The following is an 18,197-nucleotide window of genomic DNA, read 5'->3' as shown; positions in this document are numbered from 1 at the left end:
TGACTCAGCAAGACGTCTACATGAACTGGCGGCTCGAGTTGTTGCTCGTCAGCATTTCGATGGACTCTGGCGTGTCCTCTGGGACATGGCCCCAGCTCATCCGGCCCATGTCGTGAAGATCGTATCGCTGGTATTGACGGCTGCCGCTTGGTCTTGTCCGCTGGGGAGTCGATAGAGCCTCCCAGAAATCTGATCGTCGAATCTGGAGTCCGAGACATGTGGAGAGGAAGCAGTAAAGGACTGCTGCGGCACTGGCCGCAGTGTTAGCAGCGCAACCGGCAACGGGTGGTCGTGACGTCGCCTCTTGCGCACCCACCACAAGAAGAAGGACGCCACTGAAAACCAGAGGAGAGAATCATCCATATCGTAAGGGAAGGGGGGAGAGGGAGCGGCCGAAAGCACGGGTAAGTAGTAAAGGGTGTGTCGTGCAAAGGTCGATGATGAGCAGGATGATGAACCAGGATCATCAGCAGCCGGCAGTCAGCCCGTCAGCCAGTGTTGCCACCGCAACCCAAGTCACGTGACACTCTAAAAGTTGAACCTGGTCCGTGTTGCTCGTTGCACACTCTCCGTCACTCTCCTCTTAACCACTTGCACGCTCTTGCAGTCTTGCACTCGCGCAGGCTCAGCGTAACGACACCCAATCGCGGCGCAGCCCATCAATTAACAGTAGCGCCATCGCGGACTGCTCTTGTTCGTCCCGCAACGACCCAGCACGAGGCAAAATGGCTCCACACGCCCACCACCATAGGGCGACCTTGAAGCAGGTCAGTAGTCTCCTCAGGCTTCCTGCAATGTCTGCTGGCCTTCTTCTTAGCCCGCGCTTACTGTGGACTATCGTTGACTGATACGCACAGAGTAACAAAGGCTTCAAGTCACGCCACGCGTCCAAGGGCTCATTGAAGGCAGCTGCCAAGGGTATGTCGCCTCACGCTGGTACTGGGAGTCAGGTCTGACCCGATAAAGGCAAACCGGCATCACCTAGCCATGCCGGAGCATCCCACAAGGCCGTCGCGGAAGCGGGCGCCAAAAAGGCCAGGCTGAACCAGCAATCGCAGAGGCGAGATGCCAAGCAGCGAGCCAATCGTGAAGATGCCAAGTTCTTCCAGACAAGCTCTGGAGGCGGTGAGTACGCCCGACTTCAACGTCAATGAATAGCAACTGACCGCTCACTTGTAGGCAAAGTTCCCCGAATTGTTTCCATCGTTCCTATGTTGCCCTCGTTGTCCGGACCTCGATTCTTGGCCGACATCCTCCCTTCGCTTGGCATCTCTGAGAATGAAGCGGCAGAGATCTCGTCCAAGTTGGACAAACAAGGAGCTTCCGTCATTGTCCCTGCTCCCAAGTTCAAAACGACGCTTCAAATCAACCTGCTTCCTCCTCTCGAGCTGTACACAACTTTGGATGCCGCTCTTGTCAGCGACACGATCATTCTCCTGCTCAGCAGCACTGACGAAGTTCAACTCGAAGGGGAGGCAATTCTGAGGTGTCTTCAAGGCCAGGTGGGCAAGTCCAACATCATGACCTGCGTGCAGGTGAGCACCAGTATGCGACCATGCGGCTGATCATGTGTAGGCTCCGCTGGAGACGCCATTGACACCGTCAACCCGGTCGCTCGTTCACAAGTCTCTGCTTTCGTTCTCGCGCTACTTCTTCCCATCCGTGGATAAAATTCACTCGGCAGACACTCCTGCTGAAAGCCTGCTTTTGGCCCGAGCGCTGTGCGAGGCGTCACCGTCCAACATCAACCATCCCGAGGGTCGGGCGTTTGTGGTTGCGGAAGGCGACAGCGGTGTCCATTGGGAAGCATACCCCAACGACGACGGATCCCAAACCCACCAAGGCTTGCTTCGCATAACAGGAACGGTCCGCGGAGGCCGCCTCAGTGCCAACCGACTGGTGCATATCCCTGGCCACGGAGACTTCCAGGTGTCCCAGGTGCGTGCTGTGCTGTGCATATGGAGACCGGATTGAGCTGATACTGTGCCTACCTAGATTCTCGCCGCTCCTCCCCTCAGCTTGCACGCCCGCCGGAATGCTGCTGCGGGCATGACTGGTGTCGAAGGCCAGCAAGTTGCTCTGTCCACCCCCGACGAGTCCGCTGAGGACCTCGTTGCCCACAACGTCCCCGATTTGTTGGCCAACGAGCAAACGTGGCCAACAGAGGAAGAAATGGACTCGGCTCCAGCGGCTAGCGGACTGAACGCTGAAGGAAAACGCGTCAAGCGCGTTCCTAAGGGAACCAGTGCATACCAAGCTGCCTGGATTGTTGATGAGGACGACGTTGATGATTTGGACGATGCCGAGGACATGAGTGACGATGAAGCTTTCTCGGGAGACGAGGACAACGGTGAACCCCGCAGTAAGTCTTGACACCGAGGCGTCTCCCTGACCTGGCTTAGACAGCTTTGAGGACGACGAGGAGGAGGAGGAGATGGAGGAGGTCGAGTTGGATTCCCGAGTGGACACGCACAAAGATATGGCACCAGAGGAGGAGGAGGAAGAGTAGGTGGTGAAACATTCCCATGGCTTTTCTCTTCTTGCTGATAACATAAGGTATGAGACGTACCTTCGGCAGCGCGAGCGAGCTCAACAAGACGACATGTCCTTCCCCGACGAGATTGACACCCCTCGTCATCTCGCGGCCAGAACCCGCTTTCAGCGATACCGTGGTCTCCGAAGCTTCCGCACCAGCCCGTGGGATCCCTATGAGAACCTTCCGCTCGAGTATGGCGAGATCTTCCAGTTTGAGAACTTCTCGGCGACTCAGAAGCGGGTTGAACGTGAGGCTCGTGAAGATGGCGTCGAGGTAGGTCGGATATCTGCAATGCTTCCGTTCCGGCCCTAACGAAGCTCAGATTGGTACTAGGGTCAGCGTGGTTATCAAGGATGTTCCGCGCGAAGTACTCGTCTCTCGTAACCCCCGACTTGCGCTCATCGTGCACGGTCTGCTGCAACATGAGCACAAGCAAACCGTCCTCCACTTTGCTGTTCAACGAAACACCGAGTTCACGGAGCCAGTTCGCGCAAAGGTTTGTAACCGGAGATAACGCTACGTTCTGCTAACAATGCTTAGGAGCCACTCGTGCTTTGTGTTGGACCCCGCCGTTTGGTCATCCGCCCTCTCTTCTCGCAGCACGTACGAGGGGGTGGAAAGGGTGTAAACAACGTCCACAAGTCTGAGCGATTCCTCAAGCCCGGCACCACAACAGTCGTATCAACATTTGGCCCAGTTTGTTTCGGCAAGTCACCATGTCTCTTGTTGCGTCAGCAGACATCAGATGGTGAGCAGGCACGATCAAGGCCACAAACCTAACCCTCCTAGGAGTGCCGGATCTCGTCGCTACGGGCTCATTTACGTCCTCGGATCCCACTCGTATCATTGCCAAGCGCATTGTGCTTACTGGCCACCCATTCAAGGTTCACAAGAAGACTGCCACTATCAGGTACATGTTCTTCGACCGCGAGGACGTTTCCTACTTCCAGTCGGTGGAGCTGCACACCAAGTACGGCCGGACTGGTCATATTCGTGAACCGCTGGGCACACATGGCTACTTCAAAGCGCACTTTGATGGACCAGTGCAGCAAATGGACACGGTCTGCATGAGCTTGTACAAGCGCCAGTTCCCCAAGGTAAGTTGCATTGGTATTGTGCGATGGCTGCTGACACTCGACAGTGGTCCGAGGACTTCAAGCCGCCGCAGGGCACGACGCGCACTCTGCCCATTGCTGGCGAGCAGGAGATGGATGTGGAGTGACGATGCATTTCTACATTCATACATTGTTTGCAGCAGCCTTCGGCATGCCAAACCCTAGTCCCACGCCTGGTGGCACAGAAGCTTTCCGGGCAGCTGCAGCGGCTTCGAGGGTCGCCGTGGCGCTATCCATCGAGACTCGCCCTGAAACTGCGATGAAGGGGTGCTCCAGCAACGCTGATGCCGTGGGGCGCGCGTTATGATTGATTTCGAACGTCCGCTGAAGGAAGGAAGCTGCATCGGGTGAGATGTCGTTGGGAGTAGGGGGCTTGGGTTCTTTTGATCCAATCTATTCGGTCAGCATCAACTAACGAGGAATGGGCATACCTTGTAGATCGCTTGCATTTGAGACAGCTCGGCCCAGGGATGAGTGCCTGTTAGCATCTCGACGACGAGACACCCAACACTCCAGATGTCCGCCTTGGAGGTGTATATGGTCTGCCTCATGGCTTCAGGCGCCATCCAGAACACAGAGCCTTGCAAAGATGGTCGGTTTCCACGAATTCCCATCAAGTCTGTTTGTCAGCATCAAGTCGCGTGTCATATCCCTCACTGTTTTCAGCTTTCTTGGAGATTCCAAAGTCGGATATCTTGATGCCACCCTTATTGTCGACAAGGATGTTTGCACCCTTGATGTCACGATGAATGATGCCCCGTTCATGAAGATAGTTCAATCCCGTGAGGATCTGCCGAGAAAAGTTTCGAACGAGGGCCTCCTCGAACGCGCCATAGTTGTTGAGAAGAGCCGCGACTGACCCTCCGGGCACGTACTCCAAGAAAATATTGAGATGCCTGTCGTTATCGGTGGCAGAATCTGCAACGCCGTCAGCGAAGCTATTCAACGCACTGGACCCGGCCTGGCAGGTGCTTACCCAGGTAGGTGACAATATTCTCATGCTGGAGCTCCTTGAGAATGTCAATCTCACGTTCCAGGGCCTGGACCATGTTTCGCCTTCTCTCTTCATTGCGGATGTCGCCCGAGGACGAAGGCAGTTCAACTTGCTTGACCGCCATTAGAAGACCAGACTGGGAGTCCATCCCTAGATAAACCGAGCCGAACGAACCAGCACCAATGAGGGCGCCCTTGATCCATTTGATGCTCCGCTTTGCTGGTCACAGCGCGTCAGCGTCACACGGATTGAGTCAGATTGTTCTCACCACCGGTGGAGGTATATGCGCGACCAGGTCCCTTCCTCTCGTCGTCACTGTTTGCGTCCGAGTCATCGTCGTCTTCGTCGTCGTCGTCGTAATAATCGTCCTCCTCATCTGATGTGATAGAGTCGACATCGCTGCCACTTCTAGAAGTCAAAACCGATTGTGCCCCCATGCTGGCTCGACGATTCTCCACCTCTGCGGTGATTTCGTCCACAGTGAGAAGGCTGGCGGTGTCACTTCGGTCTCGAATGCGAATAGACGACAGAATACTGATCCGACTCAAATTCGACCCCGAAGATCCACGACGCGGTCGCATTGGTGCAGGCCGAACGGTCGCAGGGGCCGGAGAGTAATCTTGCAGAGGATCCATAAAGCCCCCCCCGGTGGACTCGAACGGCGGCAGGAGAGGAGGGTGGCTGTCACGGGCCTGTTGCGGACCGACCTGGCCACTATTAGCAGCACGGCGAGGGCCGTCGGGCGCCATCTCATTCTCTTCAGGGATAGCTGCTGGTGTTGTAGTTGACGAAACAGTTCTTGTTGAAGCTGGGCGCCCTATCCTGCTTGGACTTGACACATTCTCCACGCTGGATCGCGGTGAGGCAAAGGCCATGCCGAGCCGGTCACTCTGTCCATGGGACAAGCGCAGCATGCTTTGTCGAACTGTCTTTTCCAGTTCCTTCTTCTTCACCGCAGGGAAGTATTCGGCCAGATGACTAGAGATGAGCTCTGAGGGCGGACGATGGCCACGGAAGCTGTACATCCACTTCGGCTTGGAGGATACACCACCGCCGGACGGCGAGATTGATGAGTTCTGCGATGGCGATGATTCCATGCCAGGAACGTGGAGGCCAGGCAGAACTGATAGGCGGTTGTTCGTTGTAGTTGACACATCCTGCCCTGGACTGGGCAAGATGGGGATGCCGGGTCTTGGGGAATGAGGGGATGTTGGCAGTCCGTCAATCATTTTGACTCCCATGAACTCTTCAATGTCCTTCTTCTTGCGGCTGGACACTTTCCGGAGCAGCAGCCCATTCTCGCGCACCGCTGCAACATCGAAGCGGCTCGCAACCTTGCCGTGACAAATGTCGAGAAGTTCTGAATCGGTGAGGCGCTCTAATGACAAGTCAGCGGGTGTTGGGAAACCGGCAGCGCCTTACTTTCGCCTTTATCAGATCTGACGTAGACCCCCCAGCCGTCCACTTCAAGCGTGTCGCTGTCGCCGTCGTCGTCGGCACTGAAATTCAAAACGGTGCCCTCTTTCTTTTTGTTGAATTTCCGCAGGACCATCTCCAACGCCTCGACTCCGCTGGCAAGCTCCGGCTTAAAACCGACCTTCTTGGTGGTAGTCATATCTTCTGAGTCGGCAAACTTGATAATGGTGAGCTCGAGGTTCAGTGGATTTCTCGGTTCTTCGCCGTTCGGTCGAGAGAAGGGGTGACCGGACGGATACACTCCGTTGCGATACAACGCCCCGGGGTGAGTTGGGCTTGCAGAAGGGGGAGTGGGGACGTCGGACCGATTTGCCAGCGGTCGTCCGGGCTTTCGCGGATCCAACAGGCGATGGATGCCGGGGGGGCTTGTCTTGGTATCCGTAGGGGTCCGAGAGGGAAAAGCGGCTGGGCCGTCAACAGGGCTAGGCGATCTCCGAAGATCGCGAGTGGCAGGAATGCGCAGAGACGAATATGGGTCCTGGACACTGTTGCTTCCAGGGATGACAACAGTTCTCCCTGGCTGCTTTGGTGTCGTCGCCGAGGGGCCTGGTGGCGAGACTGGCCGCGGGCCTGGCAACCGGTTAGGGGAAGGAACCTTGATTGGTGGCGGCCGTTGGACTAGCGCGAGGCGGCCTGATTTGTTGTTTGCAGTAGCCAGCCGTTGCGCAACCTGGGCCCCGTTGAGCTCGCGCTCAAACGACGGTACGGGGCTGCCGTTGCGGGAAGGAGACCCGGTCGGTGGTACGGCAGACAAGTTGACCTTTGCGGCGCGCTTTCGCAGATCTCGGACACCGCCAAGCAACTTGACTCTGTCTCCAATCTTCCCGATGCCGATTTCCTTGAGGCTCGCCATATCAAGGTCCAACAGCACCTTGCCGTCGATGTCATTCTGATGGAAGAGGGTGGTGTAGCTGTCACACTTGTAAATGCTCAAGAAGGTGGCGATTTGTTGGGGACCCCATGATTTGACATGGGCAGTAAACGCAATGCCGGGTGCTGGAGTCAACAACGGTGGTGTTGGTGGGCGATTGGGCGTGGAGAGTGCGCCAGTCGAATCGATCAAGGTGGCACGCTCTCGGCGAGGGAGCGGTGGCTGAGTCGTGAAAGATGGAGCCAGGCCCGAGAAACCAGCCAGGGTTGGGGTGGTAGTCTCATCGAGCCGAAATGGGGCCATGAAGGACATTGTGAGTGGAGTCCAGGGGGCAATCTAGTCGATGAGAGACCCGTGGGCTACTGTGGTGTAAGTTGTGACTGTGCATCTGTGTCGTCTTACAGTGCGCTTGGACATGCGAGAGTTGCCCGAGGAGACGCGGCAGAGTCGTGAGGAGTGGTCGTTGGAATGAGATGCGATAGGGGAGAGACACGAGTTTGGGGGTTCGCGCGTTGAAGGGACGATTGTGTTACAGTGAGTCGTCGAGATGAGTTGACGAGGGAGAGAGAGTGTTTGTGTGAGAATGTTGTGGTTGGAGACGAGAATGAGGAGTGAGGAAGAGTGACTGAGAGTTGTCTGGTCCATGCAGGCAGTCGGCCAGGCAGCCAGCCAGCAGCGATCCAGGCACAGTCACAATAGGAAGCAACAGACTCACTCTTGCGACCGACGGGAAGCCAGCCAGGCGAGGTAGCACGCGGCACGCGCCAGGCGGGGCCGGCGAGGCTGGGGCGCGAAGCGGGGGCAGCCGTCCTGGGTGGCGTGGGGTGGCCGTTGTGCGGCGGGAGCGGCAGCATCTCTGGCAGTCGAGGCACGCACATGGCACACTGCATACGTAATCTCAGACCACGACAGACCTCCACATCTTACAAGTACATCTGTACATCATCGCGCGCTCTGCATACACCACACCACGGCGCTCAGGTGGATGACCGCAAGGGTCAAACTCATGTACGCAGAGTGACCCTTGACCGCTAGGTCAACAAGAGCCAGAGACATCAGCGCCACAACCATCCCAGGCGACAGAGCGAACCCGGTCAGCTGCGGCTGCAACGACAACATCTGGTGGCTCTGTCAGCATCTCCTCTCCCAGAAACAAAGTGGACAAACACACCTTGGCTGCAAAGAGGATAAAGCGTACTCCCATGTAATGGGCCCATCCTTGAGCTGCGGGCCGTTGTACCTGCAACCGAGGTTTCGGGCGATTCGGTTGAATGGCGGATTCCAAAGGCGAAGGCAGTGCCAGTACTGCGCGAAGGTTATGGGTTTCATTTACTGGCGGCTGGCACGGTGCGTTAGCAAGGGCTTCATATCCAAGAGCTTACCCCTCCTTGGCGGTTGCCTGTCCTTTGCAACGCTTGTTGGCCACGTCGTCCTCGAAATAAACCCTTCAATGTGCTTCCAAACGAGCGATCGGACAACTTGGCCAATGCGATCTTCACCTTTTCAGCTGTTGGCCGCTGCTCTGGTGAAAGGTTGAGGAGACGCGAAAGGAGAAACAATAGGTCTCGAGGGATGTGCCGCCTTTCGCAGATTTTGATCACTTCCTCCGTTGGTACAAACCCAGTGTAGGCGATGATCTCATTGTGCAGAGCGTCGAGGTCATCCGTGAACTGGTACGGCGTTTTGAGGAAGACCATCTTGTGCAGGACAACACCTGAAAGATCGAAGTCCAGGTGTCAGTGTCGGGTGACACTCAGACGGGGCAATCTGTTGACTCACCGAGCGACCACATGTCTGCGTGCGAATCCGAGGGCCGCCAGTGTCCCTTGGCATCGACGACGATTGTCTCTGGTGCCTGCGGGATGGAATGGTCAGCTAGGGTTCGCGGAGGATGAGGCCCGGTACCAAGCGTACCATGTACTCCATCGTGCCAGTGTGACCGGTCCGCTGCCTTTGCCCTCGAAGCGTTTCCTCAGATGTTCCAAAATCAGACAACAGGGCCTTTGGGCTGAGGTCTGTCAGCAAGGATGGTAGCTGAGCCTTACACGACCTTGCCCTCCTCCCAATGCAACAGAACGTTGGAACACTTCAGATCAAGATGAAGAACAGAGTTTTCGTGCTGGAAGTGGTCAGTCGGCGATACCCCTTTCTCCACTGTTCCACCTACGAGGAAAGAAAGGCCTTCCACCACATCACTGAAGAGCTTGAGAATCTCCTCCAATCCGAGGAGGAGAACACCGCGGTTCTCACGTTGGTGGCCTCCAGCTCCACTCTGTCGTCGTCGCTTGAACGCCTTAATTCGTTCGGCCTTTGGCAGCAGGTCGATTTCCTCGGTATCGGCGATATCGCTAGCGTTAAGCGGTGAACTGGAGGGATTGGTATGGCTGCGGCTCAAAAGAAAGGCGTCAAGGTTTCCCGCATTGGCGTACATCATGAGGACGTGAAGAGCGATAATGGGTGGACCAAATGAAGAAAACTGGGTCTCGTCGACCCAGGAATGATAGTAGGGGATGATGTTCGGGTGGCGAAGCGTCTCCAGAAGGCGGACCTCTCTTAGCATTTTGACGAGGTACGTCTTCGAAGTCCCGACAGCAATCTTCTTGACAGCATATGTGCCTAACATGGTGAGTACTAGCCCCGGCTTGCCGACGAACCTAGCGCGCTGCCGCCGATGATGTGGGTTGCGAGATACACACTTCCTTCGGCACCGATACCAAGGCGCCGATTCTCTTTGAAGAACCGTTGATAGTAGCCCATGGCGGGCAGGTCGGACGGGTCGATATCATCTCGTGATGGGTTGCGAAACGACGAGGATTCGGATCGCGAAATGCGCTGGTGCCCACTGGACACCGGCGTTCCGGGTCGGCTCAGTTCGTGAGCTCTCTCAAGCACTCGAAAGTATTGGGCTTCGCCACGCCCATTACCGCGAACTTCTTCGTCGTCGTCCTCTTCTTGTCGGCCTATGCTTGTGATATCGGAGGGAAGGTCGTGGCCACATAAGGGGCAACAGGCTGGTGGTGTCCGGCCGTCGCCGGCGAATGAGGCGGATTCCTCTGGAGAAAGTAGCCGAAGCCGGGATGAAGAGGATACGCCTGGTTGAGAAGACCGACGAGGGTGAGGGACCACCTGGATTGCATGTGACGGGGGGTGATATACGATGAGCTGGTGCGGTGTTTCACTGGGGTGAATGAGCTCTTGCTTCAAGGGGACGCCAGGTTGAGATGACATACCCTATGGGTGTCCAGGAGCGACTGAGAGTTGGACTTGGGTTGTCCATTATGTATTGAATGAAAGGAGCATGAACGTGTTTGCAGAGGTGATTGCCAACGTCCAAGTTTGTAGAGTGTGTGTAGAGTGAGATGGAGAGAGTGTGAGTGAGTGAGTGAGTTGCAGTCGTGCGTTGTGCACTTGAGCGATCCATGCGGAGGCCCCAGGCGGGAACGAGGGGAGTGTGTAGTGCCGCCGCCGCCGCCGCCGCTGTTATGACGCGCAGTGGCCGCCAAGTTTCCCACGGTGGTCAGAGGCGGACCCGACGACTACTGAACGCGCGTCATCTGGCACCCAGCCAGCCAGCCAGCCTGCCAGCCCACCCCAGCCTGCCAGCCAGCCCGACACTGCATCGGTTTCAATGTCGAATCAACCTCATCGACCCCCTCTCCATCTCTCTCACTGCCGCAAATGTCTTCATTCTTCGGCTTCTCGTCAGCCCCAGTAGACGTGGAAATTCGTCTAAACGGCGAAGACAAGCGAAAGCAAGTCGAGGTAAAGGGAGAAAAGGACCGCAAGGAACTCTGCCCCGTCTACTATGACGGCGAAAGCGTGGATGGTCAGGTGTGTAAACATCAACGCAATCCGACAGACTCGACACTGCATCGCTGACAAGGAAACTACAGGTGGTCGTTCGCGTCAAGGATGGGAAAAAGTTCCAGCACGATGGCATCCGCATCGAGCTCGTCGGATCGATAGGTGCGTCGCGACAGCCATCAACCATGGCATCCATACTGACAATGGCCTCCTCTGGCTTCCACTCTACGTTATCGCTTGACCTCTTGCTGGACCCCAACTCGAAACCAAACAGAACTCTTCTACGACCGCGGCAACCACTACGAGTTCGTTTCTCTCAGCCAAGAGCTTGCCGGCCCGGGGGAAATGCGCCAGGCTCAAACATTCGACTTCTTGTTCAAGAATGTGGAGAAGCAGTACGAGAGCTACTCGGGCATCAATGTCAAGCTTCGGTTCGTGATCCACCGAGCGAGCTATCGTCTCTGACACCCCTGCAGCTACTTTATCCGCGTGACACTGATGCGGCGTATCGGCGAAGTGACCAAGGATCGCGAGTTCTGGGTTCACTCCTATCGCATGCCACCAGACAGCAACACTAGCATCAAGATGGAAGTTGGAATCGAGGATTGCCTTCACATTGAGTTCGAGTACAACAAGGCCAAGTGAGTAGCCGCTACTGTAATGATGATGTTGACACTGGCGCTTCCAGGTACCACCTGAAGGACGTGATTGTGGGCAAGATCTACTTCCTCCTCGTGCGAATCAAGATCAAGCATATGGAGCTGTCTATCATTCGACGAGAGACCACAGGCGCGGCCCCAAACCTTTACAACGAGTCCGAAACCATCACCAAGTTCGAGATCATGGACGGCGCGCCTGTTCGAGGAGAGACGATTCCCATTCGGCTGTTCCTCGGAGGCTTCGAGCTCACCCCGACCTTTAGGGATGTTAACAAGAAGTTTTCCACGCGATACTACCTCAACCTGGTCCTGATTGACGAGGAGAACAGAAGGTACTTCAAACAGCAGGAGATTACCGTCTACCGTATCCCGTAAGTACCCGTCGCTACCAGACCATGAAGTGGCGCTGACTCCGTCCAGTGAAAACTAGACGCCATCCGCACGATACCTTGGGACTGGAGACGGCCTCTATGCTGTCCACATGCGAGTGTACCTGTCGAGGGGTGCTGTGACTGGAGAAGCCCTGTAGATACAACCTGGATTAGACATTGAATGATACCACGATTAATGACGGGCTCGTCAGACTAGTTTACGTAAATGACAAGCACGTGACGGCTCTGGGACGTGTCGCGGTTGATGATCTAAATGATTACACTGTGAATCGCAATGACAACGCGATGGGCGATGATGGTCATATGGTGGACAAGGTCAGGGAGGGAAGGGGAGGGGAGACAGGGAGGTGAGGACACGGAGGGCACGGGTGAGGGGAAGGCTAGGTTCATGGACCGTGGACGGTGAGCGGCCAAGACGGCCCATGCCGAGGAGGGTAGAGGGGCGGGCCTTTGGCCGCGCACGTCGGCGGGCGGCACTGTGACCTTTTGAGGTCTGCAGATTTGTTTGTATGAGTCGGGCAGTCGCAATGAGATGGCGAGGAGCGAGCAGCCAGTCGTCGCCGTAGCACGCAGCACGCAAAGGTTGTGCATGGGTGTGCGGTTTTAGTGCTCTCCCGCTCATGCTTTTCGTGTCGTGCGTGCAGGCGTGACTGTGCAGTCAGAGACCCACCCAACCTGACACACGCGCCCCCCACCCCACCCACCAACGACCAACCACGCCCAGCCCAGCCAGGGGCCAGCCAGCCAGCCAGCCAGCCAGCCCGGTCCAACACACACACACACCAACATCATCATCGTCACTCGTCCTACTTACCATCCAGCCAACATTGCATCTCAACAACTACAATCCAGCAGACCGCTTCAATACCGGCACCCACTATACCCCACCCTACCACTCAAGTTAGCGATCCATCATACGATAGCTTGACCTGCTCCTCAAGGGAGGTGGCCTGACATGTCGGAGGCTGCGTTGGAGTAAGTACCACCCCACCTTGGATCCCATCTTCACCAGCTAACTCGATCGACAGCTATGCCCTGCGCGTAGCGTGAGTTCTTTACGCGTTCCCATACGTGGTCCGCAACCGGCACGCCCGTTCTTTGAACCTAACAGGACCACAGATGTCTCCAGGAAGCCATTGGCAGCTCGCGCAAGGCTCTGGCGGCCGCCGCTGCCCCAGAGCCCCCAACCACTGCTTCTGCCGCTGCTGGCCATCGACCCCACGACTCTGTTGCCTCGTTCACCCTCGACTTTGGATCACTCATTGGGCGAGATTCGAGCAAGTCGCCGCGATATCCAGAAAAGTTCATCAAGGTTCTGGACGGGTCTCTGCAAAAGATTGCTATGGGCCATGATCCAAAGTATGGCAACCAAGCCGTGCGAGCTTCTTGAGGCTGACCGAATGGCTCAGGTACTCGGACCAGCGCTTCCGCCGCTCAGTTGCGACCTTTTGGTCATCGAGTTGGTCCGACAAGACGTTCCAACGCCAACTGAAGGAATCACGGAAACTTGAAGACTTGATTCTCGCTTTCGTGTCGGCATCAACTCGCGCGCTGAAGAAGGAGCCTGAACTCGCAGAAGGCGGCTGGAAGAACGAGCTTAACCCTCAGACTCTCCTCTTCATCGACCTGTTGAGTGATAACCTCAACTCCATTGGGTCAGTCACATCCGAGATCCGTAACCGCCTATCAACCTACCGAACTGGCCTGCAGTCAGATCACCGTAAGAGTGCTGTCCATCAATCTGCAGCTCCTGGCGACACCACGGCGAGCAAACAGCCTTCTCGGGCAGCCCCAGACCCGGCTGATTCTGTTTGCATCGAGGCAGTTCGAAGTTTGCTGCAGTTAGATAGCAAAGCCTTTGACGATAAGGTAGAGGCGCTGCGCCCAATCTGCACCATTCAAGCGGCAGTTGATGACCTGAAGGTAAGATGAGCTTGGTTCTAAACTGACTCTTGCAAGGTGTTGTTGTCCCGACTTGGAACCGACAACCCTGTCCCTTACGGGCCATCCGACTTCTCAGAGGACAGCTTGTGGACGGGTCACCGGTCCCGTGAAATCTCAACTCTGTCCGACATGACCACAGAGCTCATGAAAATCGACCCGCAGCGGGATCGTGGATCCAGTCGCACCGACCAAGGAGACCTCGCCTTCTCCCTCGACCGACTTCAAATCGATCACCGCACCCTCACATTCATCCCACCAGACCCTCGCGAGGCATATCGGTCCCTTCTTCGCCTTTGTCTCGAACATGATCTTCACACACTGAGGACGCTTCCAGAGGATCAAGACGTTTCTCTGGGCATCCTCTCAGCCGCACATGTCAACCTCTTGGAGCAGTGCGCTCTGCGATGGAGGCTTCCACCTTCGTTTCGCTCGTGGACTTTCCTCGATGCCATCGAAGGACACTACGAGCAGGGTGATGTGCCCCCAGAATGTGTTTTCGAAGCTGTCAGGGCTGTCGGCCGAGCATCAGAGGAAGAGCCAGTGTCCGAGTGGGCCATCCCAGACCAACAGGCTCTTCAATCAGTGCTCCTCAACCGCAACTCGTTCTTCCTCAAGGACATCGAACTATCGCTGGCCACACCCCGCGGATATCTTGCCCCCGAGTTCCGGCAAGCAGTGGATCAATGGCACACCCTGAATGTCGATGATGTCGACGACCCTTCGTTGCAACGAGTCCAACGCACCATCTGCGACCGTTTACGACAGCAGGCGTATCTGAACTACATCAACGAAGCCAGTGAAACATACAATCATGAAGGCGGCAAGAATCGAAGCTTTGCGTTGGCGTTGGCGACTTGGATCGAATCGAGTGCGAAGAAGCTTGACAAATGGTTTCCCAGTCCTGTGACATCGTGCGTGCATGCTTTAGAGCGCAACTGACACAGCTCAGCCAAGTAGACGTCGTCGCGCTTGTTCTACAACAACATCTGTCACTTTGGATTCGAGACCTCGAAGAGGCCATGTCTGCCACCGAAGTTCCTCGAGGGGATGCCGGGCTTGATCTGGAGGAATCACTTGGGGTCTATCAGAGAGCCCAAAAGCTTCAGCAGATGGGCATGGCGTTTGGCATGTGGGTTGCTGTGACTGGTAGGGGCTAACACATCCCAGGGAGCCGTCAATCTTTTCTCTGTCTGCGATATTCGCGCCCGTGGTCACAGCGTGGCTGGACGACACCGCCATCAAGATGAGGCAATGGGCGGACAACGCCCTCAGTTTGGATAACGTGAGCTTCATGAGTGCTTCGGCCATTGGCTGACTCGGCAGTTCACTCCAACCGGACCAAACGGGCACTCTTCCTCGGTTACGGATCTGTTTGCTTCATTCCACAGCGCAGTGGCCTTCATTCTGGATCTGCAGTGGGACGACAGGGAGGAGCTGGCTCATTTTGTCACCCGCCTTGCAAAGGTACGCCTGATGACGGGAACGCGGTCTCTAACGGCCGCAGATAATCAGTCTGTCTATCAATGACTACTGCTCCAAACTCGAGCGACAGTTTACAGAAGAGATGACGGAGATTCAGCAAGTCGAGTCCCTGCCCGCAACTGTCAAGCAGCAAGCATGGATCGAAAAGGCGAAGAGCACGATTGCTCACCTCCAAGGTGACCGCAAAATTCAGGCTTTCTTCAACTTTTCGGCAGCGGTGAGCCGGCCAAGTTCATCTCACATGTTCGTCTTGCTGATCTCTACTGCTAGTCATGCGTCAAGCTCAACAACCTGGACATTGCACGACAGGAGATGGACAAGCTCTATCAGGAAATGCGCGTTGACGAGTTTGCATCCATCGACGTGAACCAGCCCGTAATCCCGTCGGCCGAGCAGGCCTCCCTCTTCACAATCAAAATCGTCCATGGCGAGGGCTTGACACTCGAAGGGTCTTCGAGGGCTCCTGACACGTTTGTTGTCCTCTCCGACGAGCACGGGAACAGGTACGCCAAGACCCGCACGATCTACGACGACTACGACCCGCGTTGGGACGAAACCTTCGACATCGCAACGCGTCAAACAGCATGGTTCATGGTCACCGTTCGCCATCGCACCCTTACTGGAAAGCATGAACTGCTTGGGCGAGCATATCTTCGACTAGACCCTTCGCAGTATGTGGATCTCATCAGCAAAGATGTTCTACTTCCCCTCAACACCAAAGGCCATGTTCTGTTACGGATCAGCATGGAGGGGGAGCGAGACGACATTCAGTTCCACTTCGGACGAGCGTTTAGATGGCTTAAGCGATCCGAATCGGACATGGTCCGCATGTTTGTGGACAAGGTAGGGCCCTCTACACGCTCGCCAATTGAACAAAAGCTAACCCAGTCAGATGACTCCTGTTCTCCGGCACACTCTGTCACGAAGCGCCATCAAGTCAGTCTTGAAGCCTGGCGCCCCTGGCATCGACTACAACGACGCCCTTCGCATCTCCAATGATGCCCTGGGCCGCATCTGGGCGGCCTCTAGGAATGCTGTGGGGTCCTCCCAGGCCGACTACACGATCCCATTGCCTGCTTCTGAGGTTACTCAACTCAAAGCGTCGCCATCCCAAAAGCGCGGGCCGTCGGATAAGGAGATCGAAACAGCGATCGACCCCCTGCTCGACTACTTCGAGACCAACAACCACACCCTGGCCTCGACTCTGTCGCCAGATGCCATGCAGATGGTGATGGCCAAGCTGTGGAAGCAGATCCTCACCACCATCGAAGCCCTCATCGTCCCACCATTGAGCGACAAACCTAGTGACATGCGGGCATTGACAGACAGCGAGCTGGACATATGTCTCAAGTGGCTGAAGTTCCTACGCGACTTCTTTTACGCTGCTGGCGACGAGAGCGGTGTCTCTCTCACTACGCTTCAAAACGCCAAGTTTAACGAGATTATGAGTGTACGCATTTACTACGACTGGAGCACCGATGATCTCATGGAGGTAAGTTGAAGTGCACTGCGCATGGCCACTGACAGCTGCAGGAATGCATTCGCGGATTCCAGAACACATTGAAGAACAAGGCCATGAAACCGAGCAAGTCGATCGTGGGCCAGAGGAACCTCGGGACCATCCGGGCCCGGAAGACTGCAAAACGCTCCATCCCACAACAAGGCAACAACACTGAGATCATCATGAAGATTTTGCGCATGAGGTACGTTGGGGCTAGAGCCCGCGGGTGTTGCTCATTGTGCTAACGGATCGTGAAGGGAGGGCACGCAAGAGTTCCTCGCGCAGCAGATTCAGACGTTGAGCGCGGTCAAGCTGAATGACACGGGGGTCAAAGGAAGTCGCCGGCGTCGCTGATGGTTGGGACCGAGGAGATGATTATGGCCGAGGGAAGTAGTGTATGTATGTAGCATACGGCCAAGGCCTCACAAACTGGCCATGCAAGTATTACCAGCAATGAGCTGTCGGAGAGTGGCACCAAGGAAACGATGTGGAAGTGGCTGATGCACACTCTGCTTGATGGATTGTGATACATTGCACAGTAGATGTAAGGTAGCGGGTGTAAACACCGTTTAACCTCTATACCGATTGCTAATGCGCACACACGAACGAGTACTAGGCGGGACTGATAGCAACGGTGCTTGCTTGGTTGTCACGCATCTGGTGCGCGACGCGTGTCAGTCAGCCTTGCCCGGCTTTATCCCTGGATTAAGGAGCACCCCTCTTGCTCAAGGCATCGAATCTCGTCGGTCACAAAGCGAACGCGTAATGTTGGCCGGTGGCATGGCGGCACACTGTGGGCCGTGGGCCATGTCCTTACTTCTCTCTGAGGCCACGCACCCCATTCTCTCCTCGTGGGCCGCCGGTGAGCTCTCAGCGCACACCTCGGCAGTATTGTAAACTAACTTTGCCACCGCCGCCGCCGCTGTTGACCCTTCGTTGCCAGCCAGACCCACACAACTGAACTGGACCCGCGCCGCGCGCGCGGCGCTGCCGCCGCCATCATTTCTGTGTCGCTGCTGCGCTCTCCCGCCGACACGCACCCACGCACCCACCCGGCACACTAAAAGGAAGCGCGCCAGCAATCCGCGCGCCGCGACTCTTTGTCCAGCCAGACCCTGTTTGTGCTTGCTGCTGGTGCTGCCCCTTGTGCGTTTGGCTCCTCTGGCCCTTCGCCTCGTGAGGGCAACTATCTATCAGTCCGTCTGTCGATTCTACGCCGACCTGACGGATCCATCCAAAGATCCACAGTGCAGCACACACATTCCTCCCACCCATTTCCCCCATTTGACCCTGGCGCACCCGTGCGCGCGCCGCGTACCCTACCCTACCCCTCTATTCAACCCTCCCCTCTCCCCCCCTCTTCCTCCCTCCGCACCCCACCCCACCCACCTCACGCGCCGCCCGCCCGCCCGCCCACCGCCCA

At 56.3% G+C, this 18,197-nt stretch overlaps 7 protein-coding genes across 7 annotated transcripts; 3 read left to right on the top strand and 4 right to left on the bottom strand.

Moving 5' to 3' along the window:
• Positions 1-16: 16 nt before the first annotated feature.
• Q8F55_005223 (uncharacterized protein) lies at positions 17-363 on the bottom strand (the record flags this gene model as incomplete). The annotated part of the gene is made up of 2 exons (XM_069353713.1): positions 17-251; positions 317-363. The coding sequence occupies 2 exons, from the start codon at positions 361-363 to the stop codon at positions 17-19; spliced, it is 282 nt and encodes a 93-aa protein (XP_069208355.1).
• Positions 364-725: 362 nt separating this feature from the next.
• On the top strand, positions 726-3,758 carry TSR1 (ribosome biogenesis protein tsr1; the record flags this gene model as incomplete). The annotated part of the gene is made up of 12 exons (XM_069353712.1): positions 726-767; positions 858-918; positions 967-1,125; positions 1,180-1,535; positions 1,576-1,938; positions 1,996-2,362; positions 2,403-2,505; positions 2,557-2,809; positions 2,859-3,032; positions 3,077-3,284; positions 3,326-3,633; positions 3,678-3,758. The coding sequence occupies 12 exons, from the start codon at positions 726-728 to the stop codon at positions 3,756-3,758; spliced, it is 2,475 nt and encodes an 824-aa protein (XP_069208354.1).
• Positions 3,759-3,812: 54 nt separating this feature from the next.
• Positions 3,813-6,260, bottom strand: STE11 (ATP binding; the record flags this gene model as incomplete). Its single annotated transcript, XM_069353711.1, has 7 exons — positions 3,813-3,905; positions 4,083-4,270; positions 4,309-4,569; positions 4,628-4,864; positions 4,914-4,944; positions 5,881-6,023; positions 6,068-6,260. The coding sequence occupies 7 exons, from the start codon at positions 6,258-6,260 to the stop codon at positions 3,813-3,815; spliced, it is 1,146 nt and encodes a 381-aa protein (XP_069208353.1).
• Positions 6,261-7,934: 1,674 nt separating this feature from the next.
• On the bottom strand, positions 7,935-8,196 carry Q8F55_005220 (uncharacterized protein; the record flags this gene model as incomplete). The annotated part of the gene is made up of 2 exons (XM_069353710.1): positions 7,935-8,111; positions 8,164-8,196. The coding sequence occupies 2 exons, from the start codon at positions 8,194-8,196 to the stop codon at positions 7,935-7,937; spliced, it is 210 nt and encodes a 69-aa protein (XP_069208352.1).
• A 125-nt stretch (positions 8,197-8,321) lies between these two features.
• On the bottom strand, positions 8,322-10,269 carry IKS1 (putative serine/threonine-protein kinase iks1; the record flags this gene model as incomplete). Its single annotated transcript, XM_069353709.1, has 11 exons — positions 8,322-8,331; positions 8,375-8,437; positions 8,613-8,706; positions 8,772-8,847; positions 8,907-9,000; positions 9,038-9,111; positions 9,160-9,340; positions 9,422-9,608; positions 9,647-9,824; positions 10,149-10,170; positions 10,223-10,269. 11 exons carry the CDS (start codon positions 10,267-10,269, stop codon positions 8,322-8,324), a joined length of 1,026 nt encoding a protein of 341 aa, XP_069208351.1.
• A 401-nt stretch (positions 10,270-10,670) lies between these two features.
• On the top strand, positions 10,671-11,885 carry vps26 (Vacuolar protein sorting-associated protein 26; the record flags this gene model as incomplete). The annotated part of the gene is made up of 6 exons (XM_069353708.1): positions 10,671-10,823; positions 10,886-10,958; positions 11,071-11,227; positions 11,273-11,437; positions 11,485-11,826; positions 11,876-11,885. 6 exons carry the CDS (start codon positions 10,671-10,673, stop codon positions 11,883-11,885), a joined length of 900 nt encoding a protein of 299 aa, XP_069208350.1.
• Positions 11,886-12,802: 917 nt separating this feature from the next.
• On the top strand, positions 12,803-17,128 carry Q8F55_005217 (uncharacterized protein; the record flags this gene model as incomplete). The annotated part of the gene is made up of 13 exons (XM_069353707.1): positions 12,803-12,822; positions 12,876-12,893; positions 12,967-13,206; positions 13,257-13,502; positions 14,301-14,466; positions 14,901-14,920; positions 14,959-15,073; positions 15,115-15,255; positions 15,296-15,490; positions 15,544-16,116; positions 16,166-16,765; positions 16,807-16,976; positions 17,032-17,128. 13 exons carry the CDS (start codon positions 12,803-12,805, stop codon positions 17,126-17,128), a joined length of 2,601 nt encoding a protein of 866 aa, XP_069208349.1.
• Between the last annotated feature and the right edge of the window lie 1,069 nt (positions 17,129-18,197).

This window comes from Vanrija albida, assembly GCF_041260175.1.
Source record: "Vanrija albida strain AlHP1 chromosome Unknown contig_4, whole genome shotgun sequence".
Lineage (NCBI taxonomy): Eukaryota > Fungi > Basidiomycota > Tremellomycetes > Trichosporonales > Trichosporonaceae > Vanrija > Vanrija albida.
This window is presented reverse-complemented; position numbering and strand designations above follow the sequence as displayed.